Source organism: Carlito syrichta, unplaced genomic scaffold, assembly GCF_000164805.1.
Source record: "Carlito syrichta isolate Samal-C Ts95f unplaced genomic scaffold, Tarsius_syrichta-2.0.1 Scaffold303130, whole genome shotgun sequence".
Classification (NCBI taxonomy): domain Eukaryota; kingdom Metazoa; phylum Chordata; class Mammalia; order Primates; family Tarsiidae; genus Carlito; species Carlito syrichta.
Window position 1 is genome coordinate 66062 of NW_007247226.1, and position 18900 is coordinate 84961.

Below are 18900 nucleotides of genomic sequence, written 5' to 3' on the forward strand. Positions count from 1 at the left end.
TATAGTTCCAGCTACTGGGAAGGCTGAGGCGGAGGGATCGCCGGAGCCCAGCAGGTCGAGGCTGCGGTGGCCAGGAGCGGCCACTGCACTCCAGTCGGGGTGACAGAGTGAGACTCCAACTCAAAAAAAAAAAAAGATCCGTGAGAGTTACTGTCAGAAAGTTACATCTCCATACAAATGCTAACCGATATTTTAAAATAAAAATAAATGTTGAAAAAGTATGTTGGCCTTAGCCACACCCACCTCCTTCCTAAGGGGCAGGCAAGGCTGGCATCGCTGGCCCGGAACGATCCCAAGCCCCCGCAACCCCACTCACCTCTTCAGCCTGCATCAACCTGAACACTTCTCCGAACTGAGAGCTTTCCCCCGTCCCGATCACGACGCCCTGTGTCACAAGAGAGAAGCGTCAACCCTGAGGGCCGGGCGCCCGTGGGGTAGAGGAGCCCGATGGTCACAGGAGCCCGAGGCTCCAGAACCCAGGCCTTACCCGGCCCCTCCCGTACTGCACCAGTGTCCCCATGAAAACAATGTTGCTCAGCGTGGTGAGGTCCCCGGCGCCCTGCAAGGGGCTGTCTGTCTTGCCGCAAGGCTCCGCTTCTCCGGTGAAACTGGATTCATCCACCAGGAGATCTGTGACCTGGGGGAGCAAAGGGCAAAGGTCAGGGAGTCGCCCCTCACGCTCGGGAATCGGTCTCAAAAGCGCAGAACGGTACCCAGCACTTTCGTGGATGTCACACCAGGAACGCGTTGAAATCAGGGAACAAACATGGGAATCGTGACCTCTGATGCCTCCAGGAATCAGAAAAGTCTGGCGTGTGTGGTGGCCCTTGAGAAACAGATAAGGCTCATGCCTTCTTTTAATGTTATTTGAAATGCTAATATAACCTTTAAAAAAAAAAAACCACTAAAGTGATGGTTATTTTAGAATAAACCTTTTTCTTTTTTTGAGTTGGAGTCTCACTCTGGCCCAGGCTGAACTCTGCTCTGCCCAAAGCCTCACTCCTAATTGTCACACCCCACCCCAAAGATGCAATTATTTCCCCCATTTTACATATGGGGAAACCAAGGCACAGAGAGGTTAAGCAACCTGCTCAAGTTTCCAGAACAGAAATTTGAACGGAGGTTCTGGTTTCAGAAACTGCTCTATAACCATCTTGCAAAACTGCCACTGGACCCTGGCTGACGCCCACACACATCATTCTCGAGGGGAGGCCGCCAGGGCCAGAACCCAGCCAGACACTGCTGAGGACACAGAGGGGGCCAGGGTGGGCTCTTTCCCTCGGGACCTTATGATGTAAGCATACAAAACCAAGTTAGGTGGGCACAGTGACTCACACCTATAATCCCAGCACTTTGGGAGGTCGAGGCAGGAGTTGGAGACCAGCCTGGGCCACGTAGCAAGACCTCATCTGTCCAAAAATAAAAATACAAATTAGCCAGGCATGGTGGTGCACACCTGTCGTCCCAGCTACTCGGGAGGCAGAGATGGAAGGATCACCTGAGCCCAGCAGGTGGAGGCTGTGGTGAGCCGTGATCATGCCACTGCGCTCCAGCCTGGGCGACAGAGTGAGACCCTGACTAGAAAAGAAAAAAGAAAAGAAAAGGAAAAGGGAGTGGGCGGAGGAGGGGCAGAGATATGGCGGGGAGAGGTGACAGTAGACACAGGGCTTGGCGTGAGGCGGGGCCACGAGCCAAGGAATGCGCGCAGCCTCCAGAAACTGGAACAGGCAGGGACCAGCCTCCCCCCAGAGCCTCCGGAGGGAGCATGGCCCTGGCACACTCCTGACTTCCACCCAGGGAAATCGATTTGGATGCTGACACCCAGATGGTATGGCCATATGTGTGCGTGGTTTTCAGCCACTGGTCACTTGTCACAGCAGCCACAGGAAGCCGGCACGCCGAGGAAGCCCAGAGGAGAAAGACGGCCAGCCAGAGAGTCAGAGCCGCTAGTTGCCGGGTAGAGGATGAGTTCAAGCCCCCTCCGTCACCTGCTGCAGGCGTCCTGGGGTGGCCGCGGAATTGCTCCAGGCGGCCGTGTCCTTGTTGTAATATGAGGTGACGCAACAGTGGTGTTCTCTCCAGGTTTTGGGGAGACGAAACACGCCATCTTTATACTTATGTTTATTTTTGAGTTGGGGTCTCACTATGTTGCCCAGGCTGGAGTGCAGTGGCACACTCAGATCACGGCTCATCACAGCCTCGACCACCTGGGCTCAGGCAATCCTCCTTTCTCAGCCTCCCAAGTAGCTGGGATTCCAGGTGCACACACAAACACCTGGCTAATTTTTTACTTTTTTGTAGAGATGGGTCTCACTCTATTGCCCAGGCTGGTCTAAGACTCCTGGATTCATGTGATCTTCCCGTCTCGGCCTCAAAGTGCTAGGATTACAGGCGTGAGCCACCATGTCCAGTCAGGGGCCATCTTTATACAGTAGTTAGCGGAGATTGGATATATAGATGCACAGGAAAATATTAGTTCTCTTCATATGGGAAAAATAAAGAGAGGCAGAAGTCTAGGGGAGGCTTCAGACCAAGAAGAAACAAGATGGGTTGCCTGTGGGTTTGGTGGGTGGGGGGAGCTTCTGGTGGCCTCCTGGGGCTCGATCTCATATGAGGGGGTGAGAGGGGGCTGGAAGAGAACTTGAGTGGGCCAGGGGCAGAGTTGGGTTGCAGAACCCACACAGTCCCAGCGGCCACCCAGGACGTGGCCCAGCTCGAGGCCGGGGCCCAGCCGAGGGCTTGCTTCTCGCTCAGGTGAACAGACCCTCTTGTCTCCTCTCACAGGGTCCCAGAGCGCCCAGCTCCAAGATGAGTCCTGTCCCCTCCAGCCCAGTCTCCTGTGTATTTTAGAAACGGTGGGGAAAAAAGAGGCCCGTGACCCTGCCCTGCTGGCTGCATGAGGTCAGCCTCTGACCTGGGCTTTCCCTAGCCTTAACTCTGGCAAAGAGGAAAGACTTTGGGACCTCCACACCGAGGCAAAAAGGGTTATCACTTGGGGACTTTTTGGGGGGGGCATTAGGGTCTCGTCCTGCCAACCAGGCTGGAGTACAGTGGCAGCATCACGGCTCACTGCAGCCTCCAACTCCTGAGTTCAAGCGATCCTCCCGCCTCAGCCAAAGAGTAGGTGTGGCTACAGGTGTGCACCACCACATCTGGCTAATTTTTAAAATTTTTTTGTAGGGATGAGGTCTCGTTATATGTTGCCCAGCTGGTCTTGAGCTCTTGGGCTCAAGCCGTCCTTCCGCCTCAGCCTCTCAAAGTGCTGGGATTATAGGCACGAGCCCGACTCATTACAAAAAAATTTTTGGAGAGATGGAGTCTCACTATATTGCTGAAGTTGGTCTCAAACCCTTGGCCTCAAGTGATCCTCCTGTCTCAGCCTCCCGAGTAGCTGAGACTGTAGGTGCATGCCACGTTGCCAGGCTAACATCCCTTCTTTCTGACATCGGTGTGTTTCTGGAAGCAGCTCCTGTCTCATTTCCCAAGCACCACCTGGGCTGATCTGCTGTTGCAAATTAGACACACAGGAAAATATTTGTTCTCTTCATATGAGAAAAATAATGAGAGGCAGAGTCCAGGGGAGGCTCTGGACCCAGAAGGCACAAGGCGGGCTGCGTGTGGGCTTGGCAAGTGGGGGAGCTTCTGGTGACCTCCCGGGGCTTGCAACTGGAGAGTCACATGACCAAAAGTTGTCAGGCTCACATTTAAAACACACACAATCTGTTTATACAATATATTTATGAAATACTGTTTGGAATGAGCTCATTTGCTGACTTCATGGCTGTTTTGTGTGGGGGGAGGGGAGGGAGGGAGGGAGAGAAGGAGGGGAAAGGGGGAGGCGAGACAGACGCATGTGCAGTAAGCCAAGTGCCGGCACCCCCCCGGCAGGGCTTCAGATGCTCGCTTACCTCGGTGAGTCGGATGTCCGCAGGGATCCGGTCTCCAATCGACAGGGACACGACGTCGCCAGGAACCAGCTCCCGTGCCAGCAGGTGCTGGAGCTTGCCGTCTCTTAGGCTGCATTTGATGTGGTAGAAAGCCAAGCACCGGTGGGACAACATGCTTACGCCCTGGATACATTTGCACCAGGAGGATGGAGTGTGCCCTCTCGTTCAATGATGGACACGCCTGTGCCCTGGTGTTTTATTATTTGTCAAATTCGTGTGTCCTGAAAGGCTTTTGGGAAAGCGTGTGGTTTCTGGGCAACCCCGGGCTTCTTCTGAAAAGTGGGGCAACCACCCTGCGCCCTGCCTGGAGACAAGCCGTGCCGCACTGCCTGGAAGCTTCTACGGGTCTAGGTATCCGTTTTCCCTTGAAATACACACCTTAGCACCTGGGCAAATGATGGGGACCTCCTTAGGGCTAACAGGGACATGACACCAGGCTGGAGGGCAGTGGCACAATCTTGGCTCACTGCAAGCTCGACTTCCTGGGCTCAGGTGATCCTTCCATCTTGGTCTCCCAAGTAGCTGGGAGTACAGGTACTACCGCTCCCAGCTAATTTTTAATTCTTTTGTAGAGACAAAGCCTCATTATGTTTCCCAGGCTGGTCTCCTGGGCTCAAGCAATCCTCCCAGCTTGGCCTCCCACAGTGCTGGGTCTCCAGGCATGAGCCACCATGCCAGGCCAAGCTTTGATATTTAGACTTAAGATCAGATCATCAAGCCACACAAATCCTTGATGCCTCCATTTGCCAATGTGATCACGTCACACATGTGGATGTGGCTTCCTGCCGGCCTAGTCCATCCAACCAGCGAGCCCAGTCGTCTCCACTGCTCCCAGAGACCCTTCTGGGAATCAACTGGTCCTCCCTCCTGTGAGCTGATCTGTTACCATCCTCTTTTTGGGTGCTGTTTTATCGTTCGTTATTCACTGCCTTGCATCATACTCTCACACACACACCCGTGGGTGCTGACTCCTTGAGGGGTTGGAGACGCCTCTCTAGAGCTTTCTGTCTCAGCTCCCTGGGGCTCAGCTGTACAACATGTGCCCAAATAGAAGGGGGACCCCCCCAAGAAAACCCGGAATCATCTTGTAGAGGGCGGGACCCTCCTCGTTCAGGCTTCCCCCGCCAGGTAAGAGTTCTAGGAAACCATTGACTCCGTGTACCAACCAGCGCTGTTGTAAGAGGCTGCATTTGGCTTCGGTGAATTTTTTTTTTTGGAGATGCTTTCGACACATTTGCCCATTTCATGATGGTAATTTACGAGGGCACCTGCTCACACCGTGCTGAGTGTTCAGTGGTTTTTGATCAAACTTGGGACGACTCTCCCAGGCCCCCCTCTCCCTGTTCACCCGATCTTGCCCTGAATGACTTTTCTTTGCTTCCCCGGATGAAAAGAGTCCTTAAAAGGAAACATTTTGCCGATGTGGAAGAGGAGAAACAAAAAACAGCAGAAGCACAAAAGGTGTCAAAATCGACACGTTCAAAACCATTCTGAGCAGTGGAAAAAGCATCTCGACAGGTGGATTGCATCCAACAGAGACAACTTTGAAGGTGACGGAAGTCTAAACATGTGAGAATAAACACACACTTTTTCATAAATGAATTCTGGGTTTTTTGGGTCCCCTTGGCATATGCCCGCATATCTACTCAGCCTCTCCCCAAATTATCTTTCAGGCGCGAGAGGGCAGCGTGTTCGAGTCCTTCCCAGGTACCTCGGGTCACGAGACACTCTCTGACCTCAAGCATCCACGTACATTCGGGAAGGATGGATCAGCCTGAACTGACCTCAGCCCGGATCACCAGGGGCGAGTGGGAGGACTCGGACCTTTTTGGAAGTCATTTCATTTTTACGAGAAGCTCATGGGATACTAAAGATTAAATTTAGGAGAAGCCGTTTTCCCTGCTGGGGCCACTGGCTTCCACGCCCAGTGGCCGCCGTCCCTAAAACAAAGGCCCGCAAAGACCCTGACCCCGAGCCATCCCGGCAGCCCCAGGCCCATGTGCGTGTGTGAGTGAAAACAGATTCAAGTGAAATAACAGGAAGAATCCAGGCCCCCAGCTGCCCTGGCACCATCTGAAGCCCCCTAGGTACACGTGACTAGTGCTGCCCTTCTGGACGGGATAGGTGATCGACCATCTCTAGCAAGTTCTCTCGCCCAGGACTGCCCTAAACAGAAACGCCCATGCAGGAGGGCAGACCCCTTCGCCTTTTCTTTTGCCTTTCGAAGCATCTTTGGTGAGACCGTGCCACCATCAACAGCACAGGGGAAGCATCCGGACAGGAAAGAGACCGCCAGGCTGTGGAACCAACCCCCGGGCTGGCTCTCTGGCCGTGCCCCACTCGCGGCCAGCGTTCTGGAGCGTCAGTGTGTTAAAGCCCTGGGTCTGTCCTCTCCTGAGCCTACCGCTTTGAAGAACCCCCCAAAAACCTCTGAGCCCTCTCCCCAGAAAAAATGCACACACAGTTCTGCATGTGATTTCACAGGCTCCACGGGTTCTCCTCTTCCCCAAGCCACTTCCACCCTCTGTGGTCCCCAGGCACCCTGATCTAGACGCTGGCGATTGAATTGAGGCCCAGAGAGGCTGCGTGACACGCCCAAGGACACACAGCACTCTGAGGGCTGGCAGAGACCAGGTCTCCTAACACCCAGGAAGGTGTGGTTCTCCTGTGCTACACAACAAAAGCGACACCTTCTGCCAAACTCCCCAGCCCACCGGCTCCTCCCGTGTCCCTGGGAGGCTCTGACTTACCAGTTACATTCAGGGGGAACCAGCTTGGTCAGCTCTTCCAGAGATTTCTCTGACCTGTACTCCTGGCAGGAAGCACATCAGACGAGCTGTTCAAAGGTGGGATCCCCCACAAGGCCCCCACCCTGCCCGGTTCCCCTGACCGGGGCCTCGGAAACACTTACCTGGGTGAAGGCCACAGTGACCACCAGGAACACAGCCTGGGGAGCAAACAGGGGGCCCGTCAGCCCCAGAGGCTCTTGGTGAGGAGGCCAGGGGCATGGTGGGTGGGGACGGGGCATTTGAGTAGGGATTTCACTCTGTTGCCCAGGCTGGAGGGCAGTGGTACCCTCACGGCTCACCACAGCCTTGACCTTCTGGGCACAGGCAATTCTCCTGCCTCAGTCTCCCAGGTAGTTTCATCATGCCCATGTAATTTAAAAAATTTTTTTTTGAAGAGACAAGGTCTTGCCGGGCTTGGTGGCTCAGCCTGTAATCCTGCGCTTTGGGAGGCTGAGGTGAGTGGATTGCCTGAGCCCGCGGGTTTGAGACCCGCCTGGGCAGCGAGACCTCATCTCTACAATAAATCAAAAAATCAGCCGGGCATGGTAGCTCGCGCCTGTAATTCCGGCTACTTGGAAGGCTGAGGCGGAAGGATTGGCGGAGCTCAGCAGGTCGAGGCTGCGGTGGCCGGGAGCGGCCACTGTACTCCAGTCTGGGTGACAGAGTGAGACTCCAACTCAAAAAAAAGAGACAAGGTCCTGCCAATTTTCCTATTTTTTGTAGCAGCAGGAGTCTCGCTATGTTGCCTAGGCTGGTTTTGAACTTCTGGCCTTAAACAATCCTCCTGCCTTGGCCTCCCAAAGTGCTGGGATAATGGGTGTGAGCCACTGCGACTGACACCAATTTTATAATTATGTGAATTTCACCTAAATTAAAAAAAATTTTTTTAAAGTACTCTGTAGTATCTCTGAGTAAGGGATCAGGGCGATCACTCTTCGGAACAGCAATGTGCACAGCTGGGGGCGTCGCCACCACCCAGGGTTACAGGAAGGCATTCGCTGCAACGCAGCTCCAACAGCCCAGGACGGAAGCGCCTACATGTCCCCCAGAGCTGGACACGTGGGGACAGCTCGACTCTGGGGCCAAGGAGGCGGGTGCCAAAGGAATCGGGCTGAGGAGGCCGTGGATGCGCTGCCTTCCTTTCTGCTCTGTTTCTGTGCTCCTCCCCCCTGACTCTCTTTGCCTCCCGTGACACCAGCAGGCAGAGGCTCTGGCCGCACGAGGCCCGTGGGCGACTCACCAGGGCGATGCTGACCGCGTCCTCGTACTCCCCGGTGAGGACGCTCACCAGCGCGGAGCCCAGCAGCAGCAGGATCAAGGGACTCCTGAACTGGAGGGCAAACACGGGGTGGCGCTCAGTCCCCGAGGCCAGGGGGCTGCTCGCCGCAGAGAAGCGGGGGCGCCTGCGTCCTCAGCTCGTGGCCAGATGGCCAGGTCAACAGGACGGGTCCAAGGGCTGGGAACCCCCCCCACAACGGCCCTCCTCTGCCAGAGACTCCACCGCCGATGGCCATGCGGGGGTCACCCTGACCCTGGCTCTCCCAGACACCGGCCTTGGCCCTGCGAATGAGTTCCTGGTCTCGTCCAGCCACGTGTCCACGGCACTCCTGGCGGGCCCTCGGGTGAGATGCCAGCCCCAGTGCCACCCGACCACGGATCCCCTCCCACACACCAGCTCCCCAAATCCTGGGCCTCCCAGTCGCTCAGACTTGGTCCCAACCGACCCCTGCAACAGCCTCTGGGGACTCCAGGGTTGTCCCTCTTGAGAACAGGTGTTCCAAAACACTCCCAAGAGCATGTTTATTTTATTGTTTTATGCATCTGCCCCTTCATTTCACAGAGACATTTCAGGGTAGCTCATGTCATAGAGAATTGGAAGGAAACACAAAGGCATAAAAACAGGACCAGAGAGAGAAGACCAAAGACCAGGACCAGGGAGAGAGTTAAAAGAGCAACGAGCAAGTCATGCAAGTCATGGTTATCTTAAACAGGGTCACATGCTGGGATCTGAGCTTCCTGGTAGCCAAAGCAAGAAGGGGAATGTGATCAAATATGTCATTCAAGCTGCTCAAAAAAAGAAGTGCATCAGTGCCAAGCTGCTGTGAGGCGTGAAGGGACTGAACACATACCCATCTCCCCTGGAATCGCCAGGTTTTCTCCTCTGAATGAGGGACAGGCTCCTTTTTGATCAGCCCACCAGCAGCCCTGAGTGTGCCACAGCGACTGTTTGAGCAGCCCCAAGACATTTTGCCCTTTGAGCTATGGTTCCTCCAGTTGTCTGTCTCCATTGGCTGCTAGAACATAACCTTCCCAAGGACACGGACCACATCCGTCCTGGTGTTCCCAGTCCGCTCAGGACCTAGGCCTGGGTCTGGCCATGTGGCGTGGTGGACAAGAGACCAGGGATCCGACAGAGTTCCAGCTCAGTGTCCCCTGGGGTCTCATCAAACACCTCCAGCAAAGACCCTGCCTTCTCCAAGACTCAGCTCTCTCCTGGCTTCAGTGAGGACTCAGTGTGCTAATGAGAGTCACATGTCCTGCTCAGGGGCCGGCACACAGTAGGAGCTCAATAAATGATCAGCACTCACTGAGCCCTGGTTGAAGGAAGGAGCTGTGGCCATTCAACTTCTAGAAATGGCCCTGCCTCAGGGCTCTTGGTCCAGCCACTGGCCCTCAGGAAGTCCTCCCATCCATCCTCGCCAGGGCCGGGCCGGCAAGGACGGGGAGTCCTCACACCTTCAGGAAGACCCCACAGCCAGCCCACCTGAGCCCCCACACCAGGGTCCGAGGCATGTGGGGGAGGGGCGGACAACCAGACCGGCCTCTGGAAGAGCTTCTCACAAAAACAAGAGGCCCATGCCAGCGCCCTCAAGACACCCACATTCAATCAGGCCACAGGCTTCTCCCTAGAGTGATTCTTCAATATGCAGACAAACCGTCCACTTATTTTGTAGACTGTAAGCTGTTCCATGGGCCGGAAATCACAGGTTAGAAAGACGTTGGAATGAAACCGGCTGGGGGCAGTGGCGCACACCTGTAATCTTAGCCTCTTGGGAGGCCAAGGCAGAATCATTGCTTGAACCCAGAAGTTTGAGAACAACCTGGGCAACACAGCAAGACCTCGTCTCTACAAAAAAATCAAAAAATTCGTGGTGGCATGTGTCTGTAGTCTCTGCTACTTGGGAGGCTGAGGCAGGAGGATCGCCTGAGCCCAGGAGACTGAGGCTACGGTGAGCGGTAATCATGCCACTGCACTCCAGCCTGGACAACAGAGTGAGATCCTGACTCAATTAAAAAAAGAGGACAAAAAAAGAAAAAAGGAAGAAACATTTAAGGGGCACGGCATCCACAAGCTGTGGGCGGGCTCTGCTTAGACCCTCATTCTAACAAGCCATGTAGAGGCCTCTTTCTGAGGCATGTGAGGAAAAAGGACTATGGTATATGATATCAGTGAAGTGTTCAATTCCTCCCCCCCTTTTTTTGAGTTGGGGTCTCCCTCTGTCGCCCAGATAACAGTTCACTGCAGCCTCGACCTCTAGGGCTCTGGTGATCCTCCCGCCTCAGACTCCCAAGTAGCCGAGACTATAGGTGGATGTGACCATGTCCGGCTCATTTTTTTTTTTTTTGTAGAGACGAGGACTTGCTATGAACTTCAAGGTTGACCTTGAACTTCTGGATTCAAGCTATCCTCCTGCCTCAGCCTCCCAAAGAGCTGGATGACAGGTGTGACCCACCACGCCTGGCCTGAAGTGTTCAACTCTTACGGTACAGAAAAAGAAAAATGCACTGTAGCAGTAGAGATGTATACTGACATACAATGAGTAAAACGATTCCGTGTCTAGGATTTTTTTGAAAATGCTGCAGAGGCCATAAACAAGAGCAAAGTCAAGCTGGGCACGGTGGCTCACACTTGTAATCCCAGCACTTTGGGAGGCTGAGGCGAGAGGATTGCCTGAGCCCAGGGGTTCGAGCCTGGGCAACTTGGCGAGAACTCTTCTCTACAACAAATCAAAAAGTAAGCCGAACATGGTGGCGCGTGTCTGTAGTTCCAGCTACTTGGAAAGCTGAGCAGAAGGATCTTTTGAACCCAGCAGGTGGAGGCTGTGGTGGCTGGGGGGCGTGCCACTGCACTCCAGACTGGGCGACAGAGTGAGACTCTGACTCAAAAAAAAAAGCAAAGTCTTGTCTTTTGTAGCAATATGGGTGTAGTTCCCCTCATCACATTGTAGGCCGTGCTTTATTTGTACTCAGTCACCTGAATTTGGACGCCTGGGGCCGCTCGACTATGGACAGACACTGGAACCCGGAAGAAACTATTAAGCCGATGGTTAAATGGAAAGATCTCCTCACAGGTCAACGGAGAGGGCCCGATGTGTTGTCAACTTGTGGGAGAGGCTATGCATGTATCTTTCCCCAGAATTCTTCACCGCCCATTTGGATACCGGATCGCCTTATTCGATATGTCCAATCCGACGCCTCAGCCAGTGCAGAGGAATCCAAGGCAGAGAGATGTCAGGCGGGAACCCAGTCCAGACCAGAACAACTCAGAACCGGAGGGGGAGAGAATCCTAATCCCGAGAATGAGGCGTCTTACTCTTCGTCATAGCCGTCCACCACGAATCCAGATGCACCGTATTCTGCGACCTCCCCGTTCTCGCTCTGCTTCCAGTTCTAGGTCCAGACCCCTACCTCCCCGGCCAAGGCGGTATGCTTCTTCCACCAGAGGTCAAGGTCCTCCCACATGGGGGCAGCTGAAAGCCCTGTGTCTTGAAGTAGAGAGGCTGGTTCGTTCACAAAGTGTTCCTTTTACTCCATCCACTGTTTTTGTTGCTATGATGGCCATTCTCACCTTTCAGGTCAGTCATATTAATGCTGGTGATGGTGCAAGCAGAACCTATTGGGCTTATATGCCTAACTCTCCAGTTTTTCAGCCTGTTACTTGGGATAATGAAATAATAACAATTTTTACTGACACTGCTTCTTTGGTAGGTGGCCCCACTCTTTTCTCCTCCCAAGTTAAAACTGTTATTAATCATAATTTTTCCTTCTTGGGGAGTTCCAGTTCACCCCCAATTTGTTTTAGTTTACCTAACGGTTCAGAACGCTCTCCTCTCATACCAAAATGTTTGCCTTCTCGTGTTAAGGGAATGATAACTGACAGCCCCTCTGGTCAAAAGGGGACTCGAAACATCTGGTCCCTTATCCTATTAATGCTTGGAGATTTTGAACCCAATACAAAAATAGAGGAGCAACACTCCTCTGAATTTCCTACTTGCACAGCTCACGGGGAACGTCAAACTTCAAATACCGAAAATGATTGGCTCACGGTGCACCCTGAATTTGGATTCCCTCCTTGGAAAGAATGTATGTATTCCTCCAAGGTGACTCTCCCTGTTTCTAATACTAATGTGTCCATAAGTGACTGGAGTTGTCATGATCCGACTACAGATCTCCGCCCTTATGTGGAACACAGTCCTAATTTCTTGTGGAAGAACTCCATACCTAAACCTATACCCATTACTAGATGGAATATTAATGGATGGGTCCCCCCAATATTAGTAATGAATGATGGTAATAAACAATCCATACAACCTAATATTTGGAGAGCCTTAGCTGCTACTAAACCCATAGTTTTACATCGTCCACAGGGACAAACTATATATAATATAAGAGCTTGTTTGCAATCTCCTTATGCCTTTTTAGTAACCACTGATTATAAATCTTTAGTAATTTCTTTTGATGGGCAGAAATACCAAATTTCTTGTAAAAACTGCAAATTAACTAATTGTCTTCCTTTCTCTAATTCATATAAAGGATTTATTATTCTCCGCCGACCTCCTTATTTGATGGTTCCTGTAAAGCTTCCATCTCTTTGGTATGATGAATATAGTCTAAAAACATTGTATGAGCTTAACTCACTGTTGTCACTACCAAAGAGATTTATAGCAACTTTAATTTTAGGAATTACAGCTTTGATAGCCATTGCTACTTTAGTCTCAGTTTCAGCCATAACTTTAGCTAAAGAAGTACATACTGCTACATTTACAGACCAGTTATCCAAAAATGTCTCATTAGCTTTAGCAGCTCAAGAGATTATCGACCAAAAATTAGAAAGTAAAGTTAATGCATTAGAAGAAGCTATTTTGATTATAGGACAGGAACTTGTAGCCTTGAAAATTAAATTGGCTTTGAGATGTCATTCAGAGTTTAAATGGATTTGTGTCACACGTCTCCAAGTGAACAAGTCTATTCATACCTGGGATAGGATTAAAAATCATATCTCCGGAATTTGGAACCATTCCAACATAAGTTTGGATCTCTCGAAGCTTCATCAGGAAGTACAAGACATTAGCTCTGCTGAAAAAAAATTTGAATTCACCCAATTGGGCTCAGTCAATCTATAACAATTTTTCTTCATTTGTCAATCAAAAATCATTATTGTCTATATTAATCAATGTGGGAATTTGTGGAGGAATAATCTTGCTACTGTTATGTTTGCTTCCAGTCATCTTCAAATCATTGAAAAATAACATCTCTCGACTAAGCACGGAATTTCACGGCTTCGTATTAAAAAACAAAAAAGGGGGATATGTTGGGAGCCAGCCTTGGAGGCCCGCCTGATGACAAAGTCCAGGTGCGCTGAGGACCCCCGGCCGCAAAGCGAGTCCGGGCAGCTGAGGCCCTTCTGTCTTTCGTCTTTGCTGTTGATACAGCTGAAGAAATTCTGTGCAGTCATGGAAGAAGAAGATGGCGTGTTTATGTGAAGAATCACAGCTGACCTGGAAATGTCATGGTTTATTTTTCCATTTTCCCACTATGCCGCTTGGCCTTTTCTAACATATGCAAGGGTTAAACTCTGAAGCACATCAAGAATGCTTTCTTCCACTTGGTTATAAGTTACTAGATATTGCTTAAGTAATAAATGATATAAATATATTCACTCATCTGATTTAGAATTATGCAGTTTAGTGTTTAGACATAAGGATTTTTAGAAGCACAAGTTTATAGTAAGTTTATTATGAATTCATTATAAGTTCTAACACTTATCTAGGAGTTATGTAGGTGATTTATAACACTGCTTTCACTAACTTAGGATAAGGATTAATATTAAGGTTTCTACTTAATTCTATAGTTAAGACTCTAAGTTAACATTTATAGAGTAGGTTTTCACTGAACTCAGAATATAATAATCAGACACTTTTATGACAGATCAGCTAAAACAGAAAGTAACCTTGAGGGGCCTGGGAAACATTACTAAAAGCTTTTTTTGAGTTCTCTTTAGAAACAAGCACTGCAGGATAAGAGAAAAGTAATGAGGACATCTGGACAAGGGAGGCGATCACAGGACTCTGAAGAACATAAGAGCCCAAGATGAGAAAATTCCTGACACATAAAGAAATATACACTTAAAGAAACTTTCTTGAAACATTTCAAGAACTGTAATTTGGGACATTGGACTGAGAGTGTCATTGTTGGCTTTATGAATAAGACTTGTCTGGAGGCCTATGGGAATCTTGGTTTGTTTGCTACTAAGACCACTAGCTGGTAACTTTTAAAAGATATGAATGTGAAAGAGTTTTCTTTGTCTTGTCCCTTCAAAAATGGTATAAAAGCTCTGTATTAACTAGCATTAAATTGTCACCTGTCCAAGAAGCAGGTGTCCGGCATATGATTGTTGTTCGCCTATCCGTCTCTCCTTCAACACTTCCCACGACCCTTGCGGGGCGGGCCCCCGCATAGTTGGAAGCTGTTATTCTAAGTGAACGATCGCAGAGACAGAAAACTGAATACCACACGTTCTCACTTCTGAGTGGGAGCTAGACGCAGGGTACACGAACATACGGACATAAAGACAGACAACAGATGCTGGGGACTCCAGGGGCAGAGAGGGGGAGGGGTAGAGGCGGGAAGTTACCTATGGGCGCTGTGCTTCCTATCTGGGGCAGGTTCAGTAAAGTCCAAACCTCACCATTTCGCGATATACCCACGGAACTACCCTGCACAGGCACTCCCGAATCTACAATTTAAACAAATTTTTAAATAAAGAAAAGCAAAAGACAAGTAAAAAATGCTGCAGAGAAGAAAATGGGGGATAAAGGTGTGGCAGAATGAGCTGACAGTTACTACCACGAGGAGACGGTGGATGGAAGGCATTCTATTATTCTCTCCACTAACATCTAGTTCGGAAATTTTCCCTAATAAAAGGTTAAAAGAAAGGTTTGGGGTTGGGCACGGTGGCTCACACCTGTCATCCCAGCACTTTGGGAGGCCGAGGCGGGAGGATTGCTTAAGCCCAGGGGTTCGAGACCAGCCTAGGCAACATTGTGGGACCTTGACTCTGCAAAAAATTAATAATAAAAAAATTAGCCCAGTGCGGTGCTATGCACCTGTAGTCCCAGCTACACAGGAGGCTGAGGCAGAAGAATCACCTGAGCTCAGGAGGTGGAGGCTGTGGTGAGCTGTGATTGTGCCACTGCGCTTCAGCCTGAGTGACATAGTGAGATCCCAATTAAAAAAAAAAGTATGTAAGAAAGCCCTAAAAACAGGTTTTGGTCAGAGAGGAAGTCCTCATTTTGGCTCTCTGAGCACCTGTGATTGCATGGGTGGATGGGGGGAATGCTGGCAGTGGGGAGAGGCTGTGAAAGCACTTGGACTCCACTCAGAGTTGCCCAGCAGAGCTGAGGGCCATGGGCATGTGGTCACCATCTGGATGCGGACGCACCTTGTCTTCTGGGACAACGTGCTTGGAAAAGGCCAGCTCAGGGGACCTGTGCATGTCCTGGGGCCACTGTGATACTTTCCCACAAACTGGGTACTCAGAACCACAGACATTTCTCCACCCACAGTTCTGGAGGCCAGAGGTCTGAGGTCAAGGTATGGGCAGGTCCACGCTCCCTCTGAGGGCTCCAGGGGCGGGGTCTTCCTGCCCTCCTGGCTCCTGATGCTGACCATCCCTGGTGCTTCGTGGTGCGCAGACGCCTCATTCTACCTCTGCCCCACTGGTTGGGTAGCTTCTGTGTGTGTGTATGTCTCTGTGGCCTCTCCCTGTGTGTGTCTGCCTCTGTGGTCATGTGGCTGTCTGTCTGCTACCATGGTCACATGACCTCTCTGCTTGCCTCTGTGATCATGTGACCTCTATGTGTCTGTGCTCCACGGTCATGTGGCCTCTCCCTGTTTGTGTCTGTCCCCGTGGTCATGTGGCCTCTTCGTGTGTCTGTTTCTGTGGTCATGTGGTTTCTCTTTGTGTCTGGCCCTGTGGTCACAGAGCCTCTCTGTGTGTGTCTGCCCCTATAATCATGTGGCCTCTGAATGTGTCTACCCCCGTGGTCATGTGGCCTTTCTCTGTGTGTGTGTCTGTCTCCATGACCACATGGCCTCTTTGTGTGTGTCTGCCCGCGTGGTCACAGGGCCTGAGTGTGTCTGCCACCGTGGTCACGTGGCCTCCGTGTATCTGTCTCCATGATCATGCGGCCTTTCTCTCTGTGTGTCTGCCCCTGTGGTCACATGGCCTCTGTGCATGCGCCTGTCTCTCTGTGTGTGTCTGCCTCTCTCGGTGGGCTTCCTCTAAGGACACCAGTCATTGAATTCAGGGCCCAACCTCTTCCAGTGTGGCCTTGTCATGACGAATCTCATCTGCAAGACCCCTGTTTTCAAATAAGGTCACGCTGAGGCTCTGGGTGGACTTAGTTTAGGGAACAGCTTTAAAACTGGCACAAGGAGGACAGAGCCCCTCAGTCCAGCGTGCTAAGAGTTAAGATTTCACTTCCGCCCTGAGCCCACCACATCCTTCCATCCAGTTGGAGTAAAGTAAGGGAGGGGAGGGCACAATGCCACCCAACATCGTGAGGCCCCTGGTCTCGGGGCCTCTATACCTGCCCTCCCGCTGTGACAGCTCCTGTCCTCAACCCATGCCAGCCTTTGCCCTGCTGCCACCGTGGCATCCCAACTGCCGTCCTAACTCATTTGCCCCCATGCCCGCTGGGTGCTGCGTCCCACACAGAGCAATCTGTCTGTCTGTCTCCACACTGAACAAGGCCTTCCCAAAAGCAGAACCTGGGTTGGCCACTCTTCTATGAGCAGTGCCTGAGAACAGGCCCAGGAGAATGAAACAGATTCCTCTAGAATGAAGGAAAGAATGAACCAGTGAATGCTGCCTTGGTAGCCGAGGGAAACTGAGTCCCGGGTGTTGGAACTCCTGCCCTCCGAGATGATACCGTGGAGCTGAGGGGCGCACTGGGCCTGCTCTGCTGGGGTGGCCTCCTAAGCCCCCACCTCTTACCCCTCCCTGCAGGCTGCATGCTCCCCAGACTCTGAGAGCAGCAGGGCTGTCTCTGGACAAGGGATCCCTCTACCGTGGGCTTAGGACTAGCTCAAGATGCCACAGTCCCGACCAGAGCCGCTCTGAGCTAGGACCTGGTATCTATCTCCAGCCAGGCCCATACCAAGTCCCACCTGGAACTCCAATTCCAACCCCATATTCTGGTCCCCCTCCTGTGGCTGGGCCTGAGCCCTGCTCCAGGCCAACTCCTGGACACCAAACACCCTCACCCTTGAGACTGTCCCAAGCACCTGTCCCATCCCACCACTCACGAGTGAGACATGGCAAACCGGCAGGACCCAGTGGGAGGATCCCAGTACAGGCCACCTGCACTGCTGGGACATTATTCCCTTCCTGGCTCACCGGGGCCCCTTCTAAGCCCACACATAAAGGGAGACAGGCAGGAAGCGTCTGCTGAGACCCTACTATGCAGGGAACCAGGGATACCCTGGAGGTATTCATGACCATAAACAGAAATGGCTAAAACAACCAACATTTATGGAGCACGTACTGTGTGCCATGCCCTGTGCTTCACCTGCATAATATCATTGGCCCCTCCCACCCCCATGACACAGGTTCTGCTGAGTATTCTTGCCCGAAAAAAGGGCAGCCTGATCTGCCCAAGGACTCACATTTAGGTCAGTCTGACTCCAGAACCTGTCCTCTTAGCTGCTACGCTCTGGGTTAGTCAGTAGGCACTTGAGGAGAGTGGGGAAGGGAGACACGTCTCTTTTTAAGCACTTACATGTGCCAAGTTTTATTCCTAGGTAAAACTCACCACCGTAGGTGCTTATTAGACCCATTTCCCAGCCAGGGAAAACCGAGGCCCAACGAGGTTCAATAACCCATTCAAAGTCAGGCCCCGGAAGAGTAGGATTTGAATTCAGGCTGCCTGATGCTCCTCTGCATTCTGGGATGGAGCGCCCATGTCTTGGGTTGTGCCAAGGTAGAATTCCCAGTGGGGAGACTCCTGAGAGAGAGAAACAGGGCTGCCTTGCAAGGTGGTGAGTTCCCTGTCACGGGCGGAAACAAGCAGGGGAATCACAACAGCAGGCACATGACAGGAGCTCCACGAAGGTAAGCAATGGGGGCGTGGGTGCCGGCAGAATGTCCATCCTCCCTCCGGGCGGGAGTGCCCAGCGGTCAAGAGGGCTTCCCCTCCCGTGCTCCAGGGATCCCCGCGGAGGCCCTGGCAGCCAGGAAGCACCGGGAGCTCGAGCGGGTCCTCCGCTCGCGAGAAATCGAGGGGACGTCGTTTCTGGGAGGCCCCGGCTGGAGGCAGCGAGGGGACCCTCGGCGCCGTGGAAGACGCTCAGGACGGGCTCTGCGGGGCAGAGGTGGGCAGGAGGCCGGCCAGGACCGCGGGCGCGGGTCTGGGGGGGGCGCCGGCGCAGAGGACACAGCCCCCGCCGCTGGGGGGGGGCGTCCTTCCCTGAACTCCAACTTCCAGGAGCCTGGCTGCCTTTTCCAGGCACTGGGGTTCCAGGAAGCTTCTGGGATGGCCAGAGCCGGCCGCGGGCCCGCGGCCGCTTTGGGGCCAAAAGGCGTCGGAGACTCACATCCCCGCCACACTCGAGCAGGGCGCGCACCGCAGCGGGACGGGGGGCCGGATGCCGCAAGAAGGGCCGTGATGGGGCCCCGGACCGGCCAATCACGGGGGCTTTAAAGGCGCAGCCAGTGGGAAGACAGCTGAGGCGGGGCGGCCCAGGAGCCCGAGGATGCCAGAGAGGCTGGCCGCGAGGCGGGCCACCGTGCGCAAAAGGCCAGGGAGCGGGGCCCTGGTGCCCTCGGGCATCTGGAGCACTCTTCCTGCTAACCGGTCCTGCGGGGGTGGGGGCGCCCATGC

General features: G+C 52.5%; 1 protein-coding gene across 1 annotated transcript in view; it reads right to left on the bottom strand.

Moving 5' to 3' along the window:
• ATP2C2 (ATPase secretory pathway Ca2+ transporting 2) overlaps window positions 1–18900 on the bottom strand; it is an 86160-nt gene that overhangs the window by 37313 nt on the left and 29947 nt on the right. Inside the window, 6 exon segments of the mRNA XM_008057816.1 lie at window positions 317–385; window positions 488–637; window positions 3909–4017; window positions 6698–6759; window positions 6859–6894; window positions 7977–8066. Of these exon segments, the coding sequence (XP_008056007.1) occupies window positions 317–385; window positions 488–637; window positions 3909–4017; window positions 6698–6759; window positions 6859–6894; window positions 7977–8066 (516 nt within the window).